At 46.0% G+C, this 19,230-nt stretch overlaps 1 protein-coding gene across 3 annotated transcripts in view; it reads right to left on the bottom strand.

Annotated features, from left to right (window-relative positions):
- The window catches only part of ATG7 (autophagy related 7), a 246,400-nt gene that overhangs the window by 171,785 nt on the left and 55,385 nt on the right, over positions 1-19,230 (bottom strand). For all 3 annotated transcript variants that reach the window (XM_065933893.1, XM_065933895.1, XM_065933894.1), the window contains exon 16: positions 16,193-16,268. In XM_065933893.1, the coding sequence (XP_065789965.1) occupies positions 16,193-16,268 (76 nt within the window). The remainder of the gene's footprint in view (positions 1-16,192; positions 16,269-19,230) is intronic.

Raw genomic sequence — 19,230 nt, 5'->3', positions numbered from 1 at the left:
TGGGGTCACAAAGAGTCGGACATGACTGAGCGACTGAACTGAACTAAGCCTGGGAAATCCCATGGACAAAGGAGCCTGGTGGGCCACACAGTATATGGGGGTCACAAAGAGTCGGACACAAGGTGATAGATTTTCACTTCCAGCTATAATCACTAGATGGCAAATAAAGGGGGAAGTGACAGATCTTGGGTTCCAAAATCACTGCAGACAGTGACTGCAGCCATGAAATAAAAACACGCCTTCTCCTTGAAAAGGAAAGCAGTATTAACCTAGACAGCGTACTGAAAAGTAGAGACATCACTTTGCTGACAAATGTCTGTAAAGTCAAAGCTATGGTTTTTCCAGAAGTCATGTACAGATAGAGAGCTGGACCAAAAAGAAAGCTGAGCACTGTAGAACTGATGCTTTCGAATTTAGGTGCTGGAGAGCAAACCAGTTTGGTCTGATCAAACCATATCAAATGAGCTGCAAGGAGATCAAACAGGTCAATCCTAAAGGAAATCAACCCTGACTCTTCATTGGAAGGACTGATGCTGAAGCTCCAACACTTTGGCCACCTGATGTGAAGAGCCAACTCATTGGAAAAGGCTCTGAAGCTGGGAAAGACTGAAGGCAAAAGGAGAAGGGGGTTGACAGAGGATGAGATGGTTAGACAGCATCACCAACACAATGGACATCAATTTGGGCAAACTCCGGGAGACAGTGGAAGACAGAGGAGCTTGGCTGCAGCCCATGGGTTCGCAAACAGTGGAACACGACTTAGTGGCTATACAACAATAAGATATAGTCCAGTTTTACAAACTATGATTTAGGTAATTTGTTCAGATATTATACCTCCAGAACTACACTTGTACCAAAAGAAGAGTTGAAACTTTATCATTTATTATTGCTGTTCAGTTGCTCAGTCATGTCAGACTCTTTGCAACCCTACGGACTGTAGCACGCCAGGCTTTCCTGTCCTTTATATTTGTCATATTATTAAAAATACATCTGGTGAAATCTCTAGAGACTACAGAGGACTCAACATTTACAAGAAGCCAAACAACACGAATCTTCTCCCCAGTTAATTTATTTGACCTTGACAACTGTCCTGTTGATGGGACTCTGAGGAGGGTGAAGAATGTTGGCTCAGGCAAGCAGAGAGTGACTGCGCTAAGATTCAGAGGTAGGTCCCCAACTCCAAACCTGCCTGGGCTCCCCCCCGTCCCTCCCTCAGGACAGCACAGCTTTCATCTTCCATATGAGGGCTCACCTCACATTTAACAGCCTCACTTGAACACAGCACAACAACCAATCCCCCTCACCATCCCACCCCTATCTCTTGCTGCCTTTAGCCACCTTAGCAATTCTCTGCTACCCGCCACCGCCCCCCCCCCCCCCCCAAATCCCAACAAAACCTGGCAAACTTTCTGGGGACAGACCTCCTTCACAGTGTGGGTAACTCTATTAAGCCAACAATCTAGCTGCATTTGCACACTTATCAAGGGAAAACTTCCCCTTAAAGGAAATGCCCACAGCAATCTTTTAAATGTCGTCATCTATATGTGATGAGATTTCAGTGTAAAGCAAGATGGAAAGAGTGTTTGGTAGAAACGATGAATTATACAGCTGGGATAACTAGCTGGCCTCACGGTGAACCTTTGAAAATGGCACAATCGTGAGTTTCCTGTGTCTTGGGAAGGTGGTGACCATCTCCTCGGCCAGTGCTTGAGGCACAAGCAGGGCCCCGAGTCTGCTCTCTGGTTCACCAAGACTGGAGGCGGCAAACCGGCAGGAAAAACTTTAACGGCAGACCACAAACGGGCATGCTGACGTCCTCGTGAGTCCTTGAAGTGACAGGACTGAAAAAATTCTCAGACCGAGTCTCCTCAAATCTCAGTGCTCTCACATTAAATTTACCTAGAAAAACATTCATCATAGGTAGTCTATTTTCCATGAAAATATTCACTGACGTAGACTACATGTCAATGGCCCCATATACGCTTCATGAAAAGGTTTCCTGTCTTTTCTTTCATATTGCTAGGATCAAACTTCATGTTGAGCAAAGGAACAGTGGCAATCTGCTAGGCGATTGGAGGTGGGGTGATACAGGTCACGGGAAGGGAGACAGTAGAACCAATCAGGAGCAGAAAGGGAGGGAGAAAAAAGGAGAGGAAGGAAGGAAGGAGAGAGGAAATGTAAACAAACAGCATAGATGGCGAGCGACAGAAAGGAGCCGCGGGGAACGGAGTGACTGAGCGGGGTCCCCACACCCTTGTTTAGCACCCAGACAGCTCTCTACCAGGAAGCTGTGACTCACTTTCCCAGGAAACGACGTAGAATATCATCTGTGTGTGAGGCCTTGCAAATTGCCTATGCTGGTACCAGAAGGCTCAGAACGCCAAACTAATTCCAGTTTCAGGAGATGTAAGAGACGAAAGCCTCTTCTCACACCGGCTGCGACAGACTCCTAACAGGGCCCTCGGCAGGAGCGCGCGCTCCCGGCACTCTGGGGTGGACTGAGGCTGCGGACTCGGCTCCGAGGGGGCCCCTTTCTCTCAGCCTCCTGTGCATGCTCAGTTGCTCAGCTGTGTCCCACTCCTGTGACCCCACGGACTGCAGCCTGCCAGGCTCCTCTGTCCATAGGATTTCCCAGGCAAGAATACTGGAGTGGGTTGCCATTTCCTACTTCAAGGGATTTTCCAGAGCCAGGGTTCAAACCCCTGTCTCTTTCGTTTCCTACATTGGCAGGTGGATTCTTCACCACTGGTGCCACCTGGGAAGCCCCATCAGCTTCCTGTGACGTGAAGTCACTCAGTCATGCCCAACTCTTTGCGACCCCATGGATTGTAGCCTACCAAGCTCCTCCGTCTATAGGATTTTCCAGGCAAGAGTACTGGAGTCGGTTGCCTTTTCCTTCTCCAGGGGATCTTCCCAACCCAGAGATCGAACCCTGGTCTTCCACGTTGCAGGCAGACACTTTGCCATCTAAGCCACCAGGGAAGCCCATCAGCTTCCTAGAGTGACCAAATACAGCAGAGAATTCCTCATACTGGCACTCAAGGGCCCCTAATCTGGGTCCATCCTGCCTTTCCGATTATGTCTTGCATTCAATCTTTTCACAGGCTTCATATACACAACTACTAAGCTCAAAGCTAACTTCACCCCAGACAATCTGCCATCGCTGGCCTTTGTTGTTCATTCACTCAGGCGTGTCCAACTCTTTATGACCCCATGGACTGCAGCATGCCAGGTTTCCCTGTCCTTCATTATCTCCCAAAGCTTGCTCAAACTCATGTCCCTTGAGTGAGTGATACCATCCAACCACCGCATTCTCTGTCATCTCCTCCTCCTCCTGCCTTCAATCTTTCCCAGCATCAGGGTCTTTTTCCAATGAGTCGTCTCTTCACATCAGGTGGCCGAAGTATTGGAGCTTCAGCCTCGGCATCAGTCCCTCCAATGGATATATTCAGGATTGATTTCCTTTAGGATTGATTGCTGGCCTTATCTCATGCCAAACTCTGTGACTCAGAGCTCTTCCTTTTGGAAGCAGTTATATATCCAAATCTCCAGCTTCCATAAAAGCCACTCAAGGTCAAACACATCCCTTTCATAAATCCTAAAAAGCAGAGACACTACTTTGCCAGCTAAGGTCCGTCTCGTCAAGGCTATGGTTTATCCAGTAGTCATGTATGGATGTGAGAGCTGGACTGTGAAGAAAACTGGTGCCAAAGAATTGATGCTTTTGAACTGTGGTGTTGGAGAAGACTCTTGAGAGTCCCTTGGACTGCAAGGAGATCCAGCCAGTCCATCCTAGAGGAGATCAGTCCTGAGTGTTCATTGGAAGGACTGATGTTGAAGCTCAAACTCCAATACTTTGGCCACCTGATGTGAAGAGCTGACACATTTGAAAAGACCCTGATGGTGGGAAAGATTGAAGGCGGGAGAAGGGGATGACAGAGGATGAGATGGTTGGATGGCATCAGAGACTCAATGGAGATGAGTTTGAGTAAACTCCTGGAGTTGGTGATGGACAGGGAGGCCTGTCTTGCTGTGGTCCATGGGGTCTCGAAGAGTCAGACACGACTGAGCGACTGGACTGAATGCATCCCTTGACTTAGAGATTATGCCTTCAATATGTGAAATTCTTCTTTTGGGTATTTATCACCAAAATACCTTGTGCAATAGTTATTTCTTTAAAATAAAATAACAGGGGTATTGAGATTAAAATTCACGTACCATAAACTTCATCTTTTTAGAGTATACGATTCAGGGGCTTTTAGAATATTCATGGAATTTCATAACCATCAGCAATATCCAACTTCAGAACACTTTCATCACCCTCAAAAGAAACTTGGAACCCATAAGAAATTAGCCCCCATTCTCTACTTTTCCCAGACGCTGGCAACAACTAATCCACTTTCTGGGCTTCCCTGGTGGCTCAGGCCCATCCTGCCTTTCCAATTATGTCTTGCATTCAGTCTTTTCACAGCCTTCATGTATACAACTACGAAGCTCAAAGCCAACTTTCCCCCCAGACAATCTGCCATCGCTGGCCTTTGTTGTTCAGTCTGTTTTCTATTTCTAGAAAATAGAAATCCTCTTTCTATTTCTACTGATTTGGCTAATTTGCCTATTGACTATAAATGGAATCATACATGACTGGCTTCACTTGGCATATTGTGTCATGTATCTGTACATCATTCCTTTTCATTGCTAAATACCATTTGGTTACATGGATATACCATATTTTGTCTGTCCATTCATAAGCTGAAGAGCATTTCTGTTGGGTATAAACAGAGTGGAATCAATGAATCACAAGGTAACTATAATACATGTTTAACAGTTTGAGGACCCAAGTGACTGCACCATATTTCTTTTCTGCAACAGGGTTATTTTTCCACCTCTTGTCTTTTGAGGATAGCCATTGTTCTAACGAATGTGAAGTGGTATCTCACTGTGCTTTTGATTTGTATCTCTCTAATAACTAGTGGTGTTGAGCATTCTTTTCATGTGCTTCTTGACCATTCATACTATCTTTCTTTGGAGAAATATTGATTCAAATTCTTAGCCAAATTTTATTAGCGTTTCTTTGATGTGGACCATTTTTAAAGTCTTTGTTGAATTTGCTACAATATTAATTCTGCTTTATGTTTTGGTTTTTTGGCTGCAAGTAACTGTGAGGTCTTAGCTCCCTGATCAGGGATCAAACCCTCACCACCCCCACACCCACACCCCCCAACACACACACACTGGAAGGCGAAGTCTTAACCACTGGACCTCCAGGGAAGTCCTGTTGGCAGAAAAATTTTTCTTTAAATACTCATTTTTTGGGGCTGCGCTGGGTCTTAGTTGCTGCATGTGCAACCTTCACTGCACTGGGGTGTGGGATCTTCTGTTGTGGCACATGGACTCCCTAGCTGTGGAGCACGGGCTCAGTAACTGAGGCACACAGTTTCAGCTGCTCTGCCGTATGGGGGCTTCTAGTTCCCCAATCACGGATAGACGCCGAGACCCCTGCATTGCAAGGCAGCTTCTTAACCAGTGAACCACTGGAAAGTCCTGGCCACATTTTAAATTGGGTTATTTTTCTTTTTATTGTTGAGCTGTTCAGAGTTCTTTATATATTCTGGATTTAAGTTTCTTACAGATATATAATTCTGCAAATATTTTCTCGCATTCTGTGGAGAAAATAACAGGTTTATTCTGATAAAATCATATATAACAAATCACTCCTCAATGTCATGAAGACTGATTATGTTTTCTTCTAGTTTGATAGTTTTAGCCCTTCCATTTAGGTCTATGATCCACTGTGAGGTGACTGAGGTGATTTTTGCATGTGGTGTGGGGTAAGGGTCCAAGTTCATTCTTCCCATGTGGAAATCCAGTTGTTCCAATACTTTGTTGAAAAGACTCTTCTTCCCCCAAGTGCACTCTAGAAACGACCATAAAGGTAAAAGAGTTCGTTTCTGGGCTCTCATTTCTGTTTTGTTGATCTATATATCTATCCTTATGTAAGTACTACACTTTTAAAAAATGTGGGCCGTTTTAAAAGTCTTTTGAATTTGTTACCATAATGTTTCTGTTTTATATTTTGATGTTTTTTTTTTGGCCAGGAGGCATGTGGAAACCCTGACTGGGGATCGAACCCACACTCCCTGCTTTGGAAACCAAAGTCTTAACCACTGGACCACCAGGGAAGTCCCTAGACTGTCTTGATTATGGTAGCTTTGTAGTAAGTTTTGAAACCAGCAAGTGAGATTCTTTCAGCTTTGTTCATCTTCAAGGTGATTTTCACTATTCTGGGTCCTGTGCCTTGCCATATGAATTTTAAAATCAGCTTGTGTAGTATAATTACCTAAAATTTTATTCTTTATCTCACTTGCTTTTACAGGGCAAGATACAAGTCTAACTATTTGCATTCGTCCATAGCACAGTGATGTGCACATAACAGATACTGATTATTAATTATGAAAAAATAAGAATGAGCAAACACAAACATCCAAAAGCCAACCACGTTATTCATGTCTGAAATATCCGGAGAAAACTATAGCCCTGGTGGCTCAGCTGGTAAAGAATCTACCTGCAATGCAGGAGACCCAGTTTAATTCCTGGGTGGGGAAGATCCGCTGGAGAAGGGATAGGCTACCCACTCTAGTATTATTGGGCTTCCCTGGTGGCTCAGACGGTAAAGAAACTGCCTGCAATGCAGGACACCTGGGTTCAATCCCTGGGTGGGAAGATCCCCTGGAAAAGGGATTAGCTACTCACTCCAGTATTCTGGCCCGCAGAATTCCATGGAAAAAGGATCCTGGGGGGCTACAGTCCATGGGGTCACAAAGAGTCAGACACATCTAAGAGAATTTCACTTTCATCCCAAATGAACCAAAAAAACACCCCACCTTCCCATCATTCACATTTTCCAAGTAATTTGAAACCCATCTCCATCAACAACGCTTTAAATTCATAGTATTACAAATGCACTGAGCTCACACAACATGCTCTGTATTCCCTAATATCTTACAAGAAATGCTTAGAATTTAAAAACTGGAGGTTGCCGCTTAAAATTTTAGCACCTTCCTTAGACAGGCATTGAAATCTCAGAGCAATCTAAAATCCAGGCACCTGATGCAAAACCCGAATAAACATATTACACCTGTTGAGAGAGGCCAGGCACCAATTCACAGCCAAACAAGTTACAAGGGGATGTCCTTGATGGTCCAGCTGTTAAGAATCTGCCTTCCAACGCAGGGGACAGGGGTTTGAGCCCTGGCCAGGAAACTAAGATCCTACATGCCACAGGGTAGGGCAACTAAGTCTATGCATTGCAATGAAGAGCCTGGGCAGCTAAATAAATAAAGGTTTAACACAAAAAGCATAAGAAGTTTGCTCTATACACTCACCATCACCTGTAAGACGTCAGAAGACCTAGGGACTCCGTCAGCAAGCCTCTAGTTCTTTCCACGGTTTCTGTGCACAACCCCATCACATCCAGCTACTTTAGCCACGTCTAACCTAATGCCTAAATGACAAGGCTTGACAAAGTGATCTCTCCATCCACACAAAGGCCTCCTGACACTGCTCAAGACACAGACTTTAAAAAAAAAAAAAAGACACAGACTTCCACTTTGGGGACTGCACACAGCTTACTCTAAACTCTTAATTGATTACTAATATCTGCTGTCAATCTTTTCCTACAGGAGACTGTGTTAAACAGCTATTTTTAAAAATCTGATTCAACCCATAATAAAAATAAGCATATGACAGAAAACAAAAGCACAAACAAAAAAACCATCGGTCCTCCCATAGCATACTTAACACCCATTTTCCTAAGTTTTTAAAATACAGTATTTACATACTTAGCTTCATTTTAAACAGCCTCCCCTGAATAATACTGGCTTCTCATTATTCTCCCTCCCCAGAGAGGGGGGAAACTGCCAATTTCACAAACACACACACACACACACCCCTCCACCCCGATCTACCTAGTTTTGTGGCTAATAAGAGGTATTCTTTAGCACTGACAAACGTTGCCTGCATCCCTGCATGTTTTATTTTTTTAATTTACACTGATGACATTTTTATTTCCCTTTAATACTGAAAAGAACAAAGAAAATATTAAAGTGGTCCATATGAAAATCAGACCAGTGGGGATATGACCCTGGAAAAGGCACAAAGTCAACTTTGGGGGTGAAGGAGATGCTCCAGGTCTTGTCTGTGGCAGTGATGGTCATATACAAGAGAACACACCTGTCAAAACTCATTAAGGTGCACATTTAAATGAGTGTATTTGACTATATATATATTGTACCTCCAGAAAAGATGAGGAAAAAAAAAGCTAATAACCTTATTAACAGGTTCCAAACATTACAGAAAGGTACAAAATGAAAACCATCAAGTCCCTATTGCTCCCAACCCCTCTGCCTCAAAACAAAACAAAACAAAACAAATGAAACCTTCAGCATTAGTTTCCTGTGTAGCCTTCTAGAGGGAAAAAAACCACTTTATGAAAAAACCAGCTTTATTATATGGGCCTCTGCTGTGCTGTGCTTAGTCGTGCAGTCACGTCTGACTCTTTATGACCCCACGGACAACAGGCTGCCAGGCTCCTCTGTCCATGGTGGTTCTCCAGGCAAGAATGCTGGAGTGGGTTACCATGCCCTCCTCCAGGGCATCTTCCCAACCCAGGGATCGAAGGTCTCCTGCATTGGGGGCGGATTCTTGACCCTCTGAGCTACCAGGGAAGCCCATCTCTTTGCTACCCCCTGAGTATTTAAAACCCCCACACGGGAACGATGTGTGTACAATTACCTGCAGCTTCCTGGCCCCGTGCCCTCTGTCACCCCCAGGCCCCACAAAGGGCAGAAGCAGCTTGCTTTGAAATCCCCATTGTCAAACAGCAGTGAGACGAGGCGCTAGGTCGTATTAGGGTTTGGCTAACAGGGCCTGATGCAAAGAACTGACTCATTTGAAAAGACCCTGATGCTGAGAATGATTGAAGGTGGGAGGAGAGGGGGACGACAGAGGATGAGATGGTTGAACGGCCTCACCGACTCAATGGACGAGAGTTTGAGCAAGCTCCGGGAGTTGGTGACGGACAGGGAAGCCCGGAGTGCTGCAGTCAGTGGGGTTGCAGAGTCGGACATGACGGAGTGACTGAACTGAACAGGGCCTTACGCTCCTGTCCTCAGGAGGAGTAAAGGTGCGCTCAGAGGTGACGTAAAAAGCAAAAAGCCGCAGAGCGGGTGGGTCCCAGGACAGTGGGGGTGGCCCACCCATTAGGCGCACCTGTGCGTGTCTAATTAGCCCTGCTGGCTGGGGGCGGGGGTCTGCCTGGGACCAGGAGTCAAGGGCCCTTTCGGAAGGAGAGAGAGTGTCCATGGGAGTACAAAACTTAAAAAGTATGTTCAAAGACCAGGATTTGGCTTGTGTTAACTTGACAGACTATGTACTTTGTCCCATAGGATGCCATCAAGAAGCCATTTTTACAGACTGAAGCCGAGTCTTCGTTCTGAAATGCCGAAGGTCCCTGGAGGTTGTCATGCAGTGGACCTGGAATGGGGCTGGGGATTCTGACATGGCTCCCAAGGAGAGTCCGATGCACCAGATGGGGGAGCCCCTGGATTAGGCTGTCTTCCACTTAAAGGCTCAAGCGCTCCAACTCTGTACCCAGATCCACTAACACCTCCTCCGGTCTATTTTCTGTGCAGCAGCCAAACCTGAAACCTGACCACGTCCCGGCTCAGCTTATGACTTTTCAAGGGCTTTCTGCAGCCCCTGGGTACATGGCCTGTGAGGTCCTGCCTCCCCTGCTACCCCCAATCCCTCCGCAGAAATGACAGCTCCCTCCCAGCCTAGGAGATGGTGTAGGAGGGCCTGTCCCGGCCTCACGTGGAAACGGTGGCGGGGGGGCTGAGCCGAGGACCAGCATTTATTACATGCCCTCCCTGTGACATCCCTGGGGGCTCGGCAGCAAAGAATCCGCCTGCCAATGCAGGAGAGGCAAGTCTGATCCCTGGGTGGGGAAGACCCCCTGGAGAAGGAAATGGCACCCCACTCCAGTGCTCTTGCCTGGGAAATCCCATGGACAGAAGAGCCTGGTGGGCTGCAGTCCATGGGGTCACAAAGAGTCAGACACGACTGAGTGACTAGATAACAACATCCGTGTGTCTGGCTCTGTGGAGTGTCTTCACATACTCCTCTCGCAGTGGTCTCACTACCATCCTGTGACCTCCCTCGCGTTCCAGACAAAGAAATTGAGGCCAGGGGGTGGCTTGGCTTGCCCAAGATTCCACAACCACCACGTAGCAAAGCCAGGAATCTGAGCTCTCTTCTTCCTCTCCAAAGTGTAGGGGGAATGCTGAAAAGCAAGAAGGTAGAAAGAAAAGAAGGAAGAAAGAAAAAGACCAGAGGAACTAAGAAACAAAGAAACAGACACCCTCCCAAAACCAGAAACTCAAGATGAAGATGGCTGCTATCAGGGCCTGAGTGGACTAAACTATCTTTGGTCATTTATGCCTAACTGGCCACAAAATAAATAGATCAGGAATAGGAAGGGGTTCCATCCACTGGGCCACCCCTGGTGGTATTTACACCCAAGCTGAGTTAAAAGCAGCGTGGAGCCCCGAGTCCACCTCGCCTGGATGGGAAGTGAAGATCCAAGGTCAGAAACAAACAGAAACAGCTGCAGCCACAGTGGGGACCTCCTGCTCTAACCTCACACTGGTTTCCAGCAGGCCTGGCAATACTTCTGGAGCTTGGAGTTTGCGTAAGTAAGAACTAAGTCCAAACTCCGCGAGGCTCTTGGATGTTGAAACGAATCTTAACCAAATTCAATGCCAAAACAGAGTTTAGCAATTTCAAAACCCTAGGTGCACCACAGAGGTCTTTGTTTTGGACAATGGCTCCAACTACCACCACTGAGCCACCACTCACTCTCAAAGAGAGGCCACCGAGGTGCAGAAGCAGCAAGCTGGAAATGAGCCAGCATCGTCCTTGGAAAAACACTGCAGGATGGGACTAATCCCTTCAGCCCTTCCCTACACACTCACTGCTTCTGGAGTTTTATGAGATTTCTTGTAACCTCCTTTTTAGGAGGGTAGATAAGCTCCCACTTTACCATTTTAATGAAAAGTGAAAGAAGAAGGGACTTTTCCTGGTGGTCCAGTGGTTAAGAATCCACCTTGCAATGTAGGGGAAAGTGGGTTCAGTCCCTGGTCAGGGAACTAAGATTCTTTACATGTGTGTGCCTGACTCTTTGTGACTCCATGAACTATATATATAGCCCACCAGGCTCCTCTGTCCATGGGGATTCTCCAGGCAAGAGTACTGGAGAAGGTTGCCATGCCCTTCTTGGGTATGCTAGTATTTAGAAACTGTAATTTAACCTGTACATTAATCCCAGCGTATTATTATGCCCATTCCAGTAATTTAAAACATGAAGTTCAGAAAGGATCAGTAAGATGCCCAAGGTCACACTGACAAGTGGCAAGAACCTCCTCAAACCCCTTTTGTCAAATGAGCTGATGAAAATGAAATGAAGAGGCAAAGTTGGGATTCTAATTGGCTCTGTATGATCATAGAGCCTTCAGGTTCCCTGCCATGTGGGCCTCCCACACAGGACAGCCTTATCAGGTGAGCAAAACTTATGGGGCATGAGTGACCTCCTTCAACTGATGAAATTATACCCAAGCTGGAACTTCCCTGCTGGTCCCAGTGGTGAAGAATCTGCCTTCCAACACAGGGGATGAGGGTTCGATCGCTGGTCCAGGAAGATCCCACATGCCATGGGGCAACTAGGCCCAAGCACCTCAGCTACTGACTCTGTGTTCTAGAGCCCAGGAGCCACAACTATGGAGCCCACAGGCCCTAAAGCTCGCAACAAGAGAAGCCCATATACTGCAACTGGAGAGCAGACCTTGCAGCAACGAAGACCAAGCACAGCCAAATATAAAATAAGTTTTAAAAAATTAAAAAAAAACAAAAACAGACACCTTTTTAAAAAGTAATGGCCTGAGAATTAGTGGGGCACAGCGTGTGCAGACAGGCCGAGGCGCGGCTGGAGCCCACAGCTCCAGCTCAGCTTTCATCTCGGTGGGGAGATTTCCCAGGCTGGTCCCTCCACAGGTCCTGCCCTAGTTTGCGCTTTGTCCTATTTTTCTGAAATTAACTAAAAGAAAGAACTCAAGAGCCCAAAAGAACCATGCGGTTGGCAAGACCAAACCCCTAGGAGGGGCATACCCATCAAGGGTCTTCGTTGAGAAGTGCTTGAGGACCGAGAGTACCTTCACACAAAGACTAAAAAGGTGGACGGCCTTGTCCACAGTGGGATGAAAGCAGGAATGCTAGATTCACGACTGTGGTGTTCGGATGGCTACTGAATCGCCACGACGCTTTTCCTTCTCTGAGGGATGTCCAGGAGCTATATCGGCTGCAAATTTCCATCACATCTGTCTCACCAGTCTGCACACCAACTGCCCGGCGACGTCAGGAGTGGCAGTTTTTTGCTAACTCCTGAACTGCACCTCCCACCAAAGAACCAGAAAACGAGGGGTCTGGCCTCACAGCACTCAGTTGTGACCCCAGGAGCCAGGAAAAAGACAAGCTTCTTTAAAAAATAAAATTAAATAAATAAAAGATTGATGAGTGGGGATCTTTTATTTATTTAATTTTATTTTTTAAAGAAGCTTGTCTTTTTCCTGGCTCCTGGGGTCACGACTGAGTCAAAAATAAAATTAAATAAATAAAAGATCCCACTCGTCGAGCAGCAGAGGGAACGACAGTATGCTAAGATCGACAGGTGACAAAGTTCTCTCTACAAAAGAAGCCAGACTCCAAAGAGCATGTACCATCTCATTTCATTTACAGAGAGTTCAAAATGAGACAGAAGTTTCCTGAGGTGTTCAGAGTCAAGCGAGGCTTGTCTGACTGGAAAGAAGGCCACGATAACTGGAAGAAGCACGAAAGGGGCTGTGGGGTGCTTGACAAGATTTCATCTTGATGTGTGTGCTGGGTGCACACGTGGTATTCATTCTGTGATAATCCAAGTTGCACATTTCATGATCTGTGTGACAATGATCTGTGTGACAGTGTGCATTTTATATGTGGATAAAAGTGACAAATTAAAAGCACATTACAGACGGAAAGGGGCTTATACTCATGGCCGTCTGCTTGTAGAATCCTGGTTACATACAATGGGCTGGAGGCTTTTTAAAAAGCACAAACCCATAAGCCTATTTTCTCACCTTCAAATGGTTTCTTCACGGTTTTCAAATGCAGTAAGAGGTTTTGGGGTTCCCCCCCACCCAGGCTGGGTATCACTGAATTTCAGGGCCTTCATGAAGACTTTTCCTGCACTTGGCCTGTCTCTGGATGAGACAAAGCCTGCCTGTGGGCCCATAGAGAGATAGACTAAGTCACCCCCAGGCCTCCCAGGTCTGACCCTGGGGAAAGCAGAGACATGAGAGCAGGAAGTGAAGCAAGCTTCCCCAGATTATACGACAGACTGGCTGGTGAGTGGGCGGCTTTGGGATTCTCCATTCAAGGACTATCACTTTTCTACTATATCTCATTCCACGGGGGCCAATTAATGAATGCCTTCCTTCGGGAAATGGAGAAAACCAAGCCTGGGGACGTCCTGGGCCACCCTCTGTATACAGCGCACACAGAGGGGCTCGGGAGCTCCTCCCCGACAGGAAGTCATTTGTCGGGGAGAGCCGGGAAGGGGACGGTGCTGGTGCTGAGTCTGCACTGCAACATAGCCCAGCGTGTTCATGGAAATGCCACGTCTCCTAGTCAAAGCACGGTTGCTTACATGGACTCACTCCACTTCAAAAATAAAAAAAAAAAGAGGGAAGAAATTTAAAGCCTCTAAATAGGGACCACACAACCCTGAATAATCGTAAAGTTCTTTCCCCACTGTCTTTTTTAGAAAGTGGCTAAAAATAAAGGCTTGACACTTGAAATAATGTAAGCAAGCAGTCACCCGCATGCACTGGGCCTTTCCCATATATGGCTGCATTACCCTTCAGCCTTTGGAAAGGCCAAATGAAGAGATGGCCAACAACCAAAATAATCCTTAAGACACTGGAAAACGAGGAGAAAGAAGTGGGAGAGTGGGTGACTGACAAACAATCGCCAGGCCCCACGGGGGTGAGTAACACCAAGGAGGATTAGTTGCCATAGTACTTGAAAAACACGGGCACGCATCTTGACACGGGACCCCTTCTATAAAGACTCTTGTTTTGCCCTCTGGCCTCAGCACCGAGAAAACCACAGCTGTGGTAATTTAACATCAAGGACTTCAAGACGGAAACTGGTGCGGGTGCATGACTGAGAATTTAATTAAGGCCCTTCTTAGCATGAAATCTGTGAAGGAGGGGAGGCACACCTCAAGGTCAGCGACTTGTGAAGAGAGGCGAGGGTGGGGATTCACGTGAGCGCGTCCCCAGCAGAGGCCGGCTCTGGAAGGTTGCTTCCTCATCATGGGGCTCAGCGCAGGGTCTGCTGGGTCCTACTTGAGGTGCTTCTGCAGAAAAGGTTAACCCATTTGTGTCATACAAATGCCCTCCTGAACGAGGGAGGCTGGAAAAGTCCCATTTGCATGATGTTTCATGGTTCACAAAGCCTCACCATTTTAGACAGTTCTGGACACGAGGTCGAGCACCTGGTGTGGACACTGAGGCTCGGGGAGGTGAATGACCTAACATGAGGCTGTGACGGGCGACTTGTGCAAGTGGCCCAGAGTGGTGACTTGAAGTGAAGGGAGAAGACTCTGAGAGTCCCTTAGACTGCAAGATCAAACCAGTCAGTCTTAAAGGAAATCAACCCTGAATATTCATTCACTGGAAGGACTGATGCTGAAGCTCCAATACTTTTGCTACATAATGCAAGTAGCCAGCTCATTGAAAAAGACCCTGATGTTGAGAAAGACGGAAGGCAGGGGAAGGGGGCGACAGATGACGAGATGATTGGACGGCATCACTGAATCAATGAACACGAATCTGAGCAGACAGCTGGATACAGCAGAGGACAGAGGAGGCAGTGTGCTGCAATTCATGGGGTCGCAAAGAGTCAGACATGACTTAGTGACTGAACGACAACTCCCCATGTGCAGGCCAGGGTCGCTTCCACTCGAAAACCTCAGACCCAGCCCTGATCAGAGTGCCATGCTGAGGTTTGGATTTCAGCATACCCACTACTTCTCTCTATGAAAGGGGACAAGTAATTTCCTGTCTTCTGATGTAGACCCTCAACCAGAAAACGACAGGGCAGGTGTGCAGAGGCAGAGAGAAAGGCGAATAAGGTTGGCGTGAATCACCCTGCTCTCTGCACCCATCTGGGGGTCTGTCCTCACGGCCCCCCAGACAGGGCTGTCGGGCACTCTCACTGCTGCTTTCATGAGATGGCCCTCCTCTACAGAATGAAATACACACACGCACAGAACTCAGATGACTTCCAAGACCAGAAAACCTCCAAAAGCATGGTCACAAAAACTGGTGCAGAGGGAGCACAAACTTAACTTTGTCATTCTCTTTCACTCCCTATGGCATGGGCCTTCCTTAGGAAGCCTCAGATTCTTTTTCTGAAAAGACGCCCCACTTTTTGGTGACACTGTGCACTTCTAATGGTCTTACCGTGCATGCCCGGAAAGGTTGCTCTTTGGCTGAGGAGTCGATGATAGTAACAAGCAACAGCAACACAGCTGGCAGCATCCTTTACTGAGGGCTGTGACACTCTAGGCGCTGTCGCCGAGGCCTTTCTATACCCCACCTCTCATCTCTGCCGCTACCAGCCGAGGTCGGTGTTCCTGCCCACATTTTATAGAGAAGGAAACTAAGGCTCCGAGTTTGGCGACATGGCCAAGGAAGGCCACCTTAATAACCGCAGGGATGGGATTGACGAAGCTGTCTGGTTGGCTCCAGAGCCCGTTCTCTCTCGTTCTACTCCATCCTGAAGCCTTGAGTCAACATGAAAAATGCTAAATCGAGCCTGGATAGTACTGTTCGTTCAGGGTTTCTTCTCGTCACCATTCTGCAGCCTGGGATCCCCTCTGGGTGCTCATAAAGCTCATAAATTCCAAGGGAGCAGGAGTGCCAGGAGTGTGGGGGAGAGGTGGGCCAGGAGGATGGCAGGGTAAGGTGACGCCCAAATACTTTCCTGCTGCACCGCCGGGAGGGGGCCTGGAGTTGCGACTTCATTTCCACTCACTCACCTGGTGAGGCACGAGGCCGAGGGACGTTGGCGGCTCATTCATGCGGTCGTCACTGCTGCTGGCAACGGCGTAGCCCCTGAGGAAGGGAAATGGTGAGAACTGTTCATTCCAGAGAAGTTTATGTTTAATTCCAGTGAGGATGATCTAGATGAGGTCCGCAGAAGATTTATAAGGATAACTGAAATACACTTTGCTAGGCAGCACAAGCCAGGGAAACAAAAAAACACACATAAAAAAACTAATTTTCCTGGGAGGAAGGTAGAAGAATAGTTTTTTTAAAAAAACAGGCCTGTGTTTTGAAGTTAGAAAGACCAGAGCCTGTGGCCACAGGCTGTTTGCCGATAAACATTAGTTCTCATTCTCTGAAAGAGTCTTGTAAAACACCACGGCACACTGCTGATGTTTTGAAACAGAAAACTTTCCGACCTTGACTTCTTGAGGTGATGTACCTGCTACTGCATGAAGGAAGGAGAAAGAAAAGTGAGGAATTAATGGGGCAGAATGATGTGCTCCACCCCAAACCACAGTGTGGAGTCTCCTTACAACACAGAAGGCAGGCGACACGGGCCCTGGTTCCAGCCCGTGACCATGGCAAAGGTGGCCGAGTGGCCGATGTGGGGTTGGTGTCAAGGACTAGGAGTCAGCTCTGAAAGATTTTATCCCCAATGCTTCCTGTCCAGGGGCCACAAGAAAACGCAGGTGCCAGGGAGATGAGAAAGATAAGAGGAAGACAAAAGAGTTGTTTGTTTCCATTCAACACTGAAGCAGCCATACTAGTTACATATGCTACCGACGCTACAGCAGCCATCTCTCCAAGCATGCAGAAGGACTCTGAGTTATATGGTAAATATATGTCGATTTCTAACAGCTGGAAAAACAAACCTTTCAAAAATTCACTTCTTCCATGTCAGTATTACAAATAGCATATCTTAGCAGAGTGCTTAAAGACAGAGTTTGCAGCCAAACTGGGCTGAGCTAAATCCCAGGGTTACTGCTCACCAGCTACGTGAATTTCAGCAACATGGTTATCTTGGCTATGCCTCTGTTTCCCCATCAAAAATGGGACAAAAAAAGAAAGAGAGGAAGAAGGTAAATGGGACAGATAACAGTTCTTTCCTAAGATGTTTGCTAGGAGGATTAAATGAGTTAATATTTGTAAAGGGCTTAGAATAAAGCGTAACACAACGTAAGTACTAGGCCAGCGCTGAAAATACATAAGCTAAATCACAGTGTATCTGTCACACAGTCAGATGTAAACGTGTTTGGCTCCAGTCTGACTTTACCATACAACCTTGACAGCACTGTCTCTAGCAGATATTGACTCTTAAATTGTTAATCTTCTTTTTCTTTCCTTTGTTGTCTTTCCTTTCCTTTTTTCTTTTTTTTTTTAATTACTGACTCTTTTTGAACTAATTTAATTTTTGTCTCACTTTTCTTTGCTAGATGAAAGATGAATTACTTCTATTGTTTATAAGTCATGAAGTAAGATCTTCCTTGCCTGGAGAAGCAGGGTCTCTGGACCATAGCGGTGCTAGTTTTCACATCCATGATATAACATATACACAATGTGTTGAATACGGAGCCTACCAAAAGGGCCAAGGTCAAGTCAAATCAAGACACATCAGCCTACTCCTTTCCTTCCTCTCACACGCAAGCCTAATGCTATAGGTGCTTAATAAATTACAAAGCTGAATAAACTGAAAACTGTTTTTTAACTGGTGTGGCTTGGTAGACCAGGTAGTTAAGACCAGGCCTCCCATAGAGAAGACAGAGCAAAGCTAGACGAAGTATAAAAAAACTCTGTGTTTGAAGCATCAGAGTTCCCAAGGTAAGGGAGAATTACAGAGCCAAGCTATGTGAGAGGAGGGAAGCCCACAGAGGTACCTAGGCATTTGCGAGGAGAGGTTCCCAGGGAAAGCGACTGCCAGTCTCCAAAAGCAGTGGCCATAGGATCAGAAGCTGAACAGTGATCCTGACTGACTCATGGGGCTGATGGTACAGTCTAGAGCTGAGGTCTGCCCGTAGGGAGGAACCTTGGAGAATATCCCAGGCTTTGAGTTGGGATCATGGCGGGGATAGATCCTTAGACTAAGGGAGGACCTGAAAACAGACCAGTGCTAACTGACTAAGATGGTCTAAGATGGCACTCCACTTGGCCCAGCAGTTTGCCAGGAGGAAATGGAAATCACAACATCTATATAATTTTTCACATAATGGCCAGTACTCAGTCACCAAGCAAATTCAGGAATTAAGGAAATTTAAATACTTACTGGATGTGTGATAATATTAGGGAACTGCCTTTGTTTTTATATGTAAAAATAGTGGAGATACATACCAAATAGATACATTTTTATGACTGAAGTACCATGTCTTGGGATTTGCTTTAAAGTCAGTGGAAGAAGAAAAAACATGGACAGTAGTACAGATAAACGATGACCGGTCATGTGTTGGTAATTATTGAAAATGGATGGTGCATACAAAGGAGCCTTTATATATATACAAATGGTGTGTGTGTAACACATAATATATACCTTTTTTCATATATGTTTTCTTTTTCTATAATAAAAAGGCTTTGTTTAAAAAAAACAGATATATGAGGAGATAAAAGCTATAGACAAGAGGAGCATACTCATAGGAGATCTCACATTAATGGGCATATCTGATAAAAATTAAAAGGAAAACATGATTAAATGTTTCCAAAGAATAAAAAAGAATCACAATTTCAGCAGAGAACAGGAAATGTGTAAAATAAGATCAAATTATTTCTAGAAATTCTAGAACTGAAACATATAATAATGAAATTTAAAACTCAGTGGATAGTTTAACAAATAGACATAGAAGAGAGAAGAGAGAATGAGTAAACCGGAAGATAAGCCAAAAAGCAAACAGCCAGACTGAAGCAAGGAAAGACATAATGATGGAAAACACAAAAAAGAGCATCATTGGATTCTAATATGCAGCTGGGGACTCAAAAGGAAAGAATCAAAAAAGAGGCAGAAGCAATGCTTTAGGAGATAATGGCAGAAAATTTTCCACCA

Source organism: Muntiacus reevesi, chromosome 4 (genome assembly GCF_963930625.1).
Source record: "Muntiacus reevesi chromosome 4, mMunRee1.1, whole genome shotgun sequence".
NCBI lineage: Eukaryota > Metazoa > Chordata > Mammalia > Artiodactyla > Cervidae > Muntiacus > Muntiacus reevesi.
This window is presented reverse-complemented; position numbering and strand designations above follow the sequence as displayed.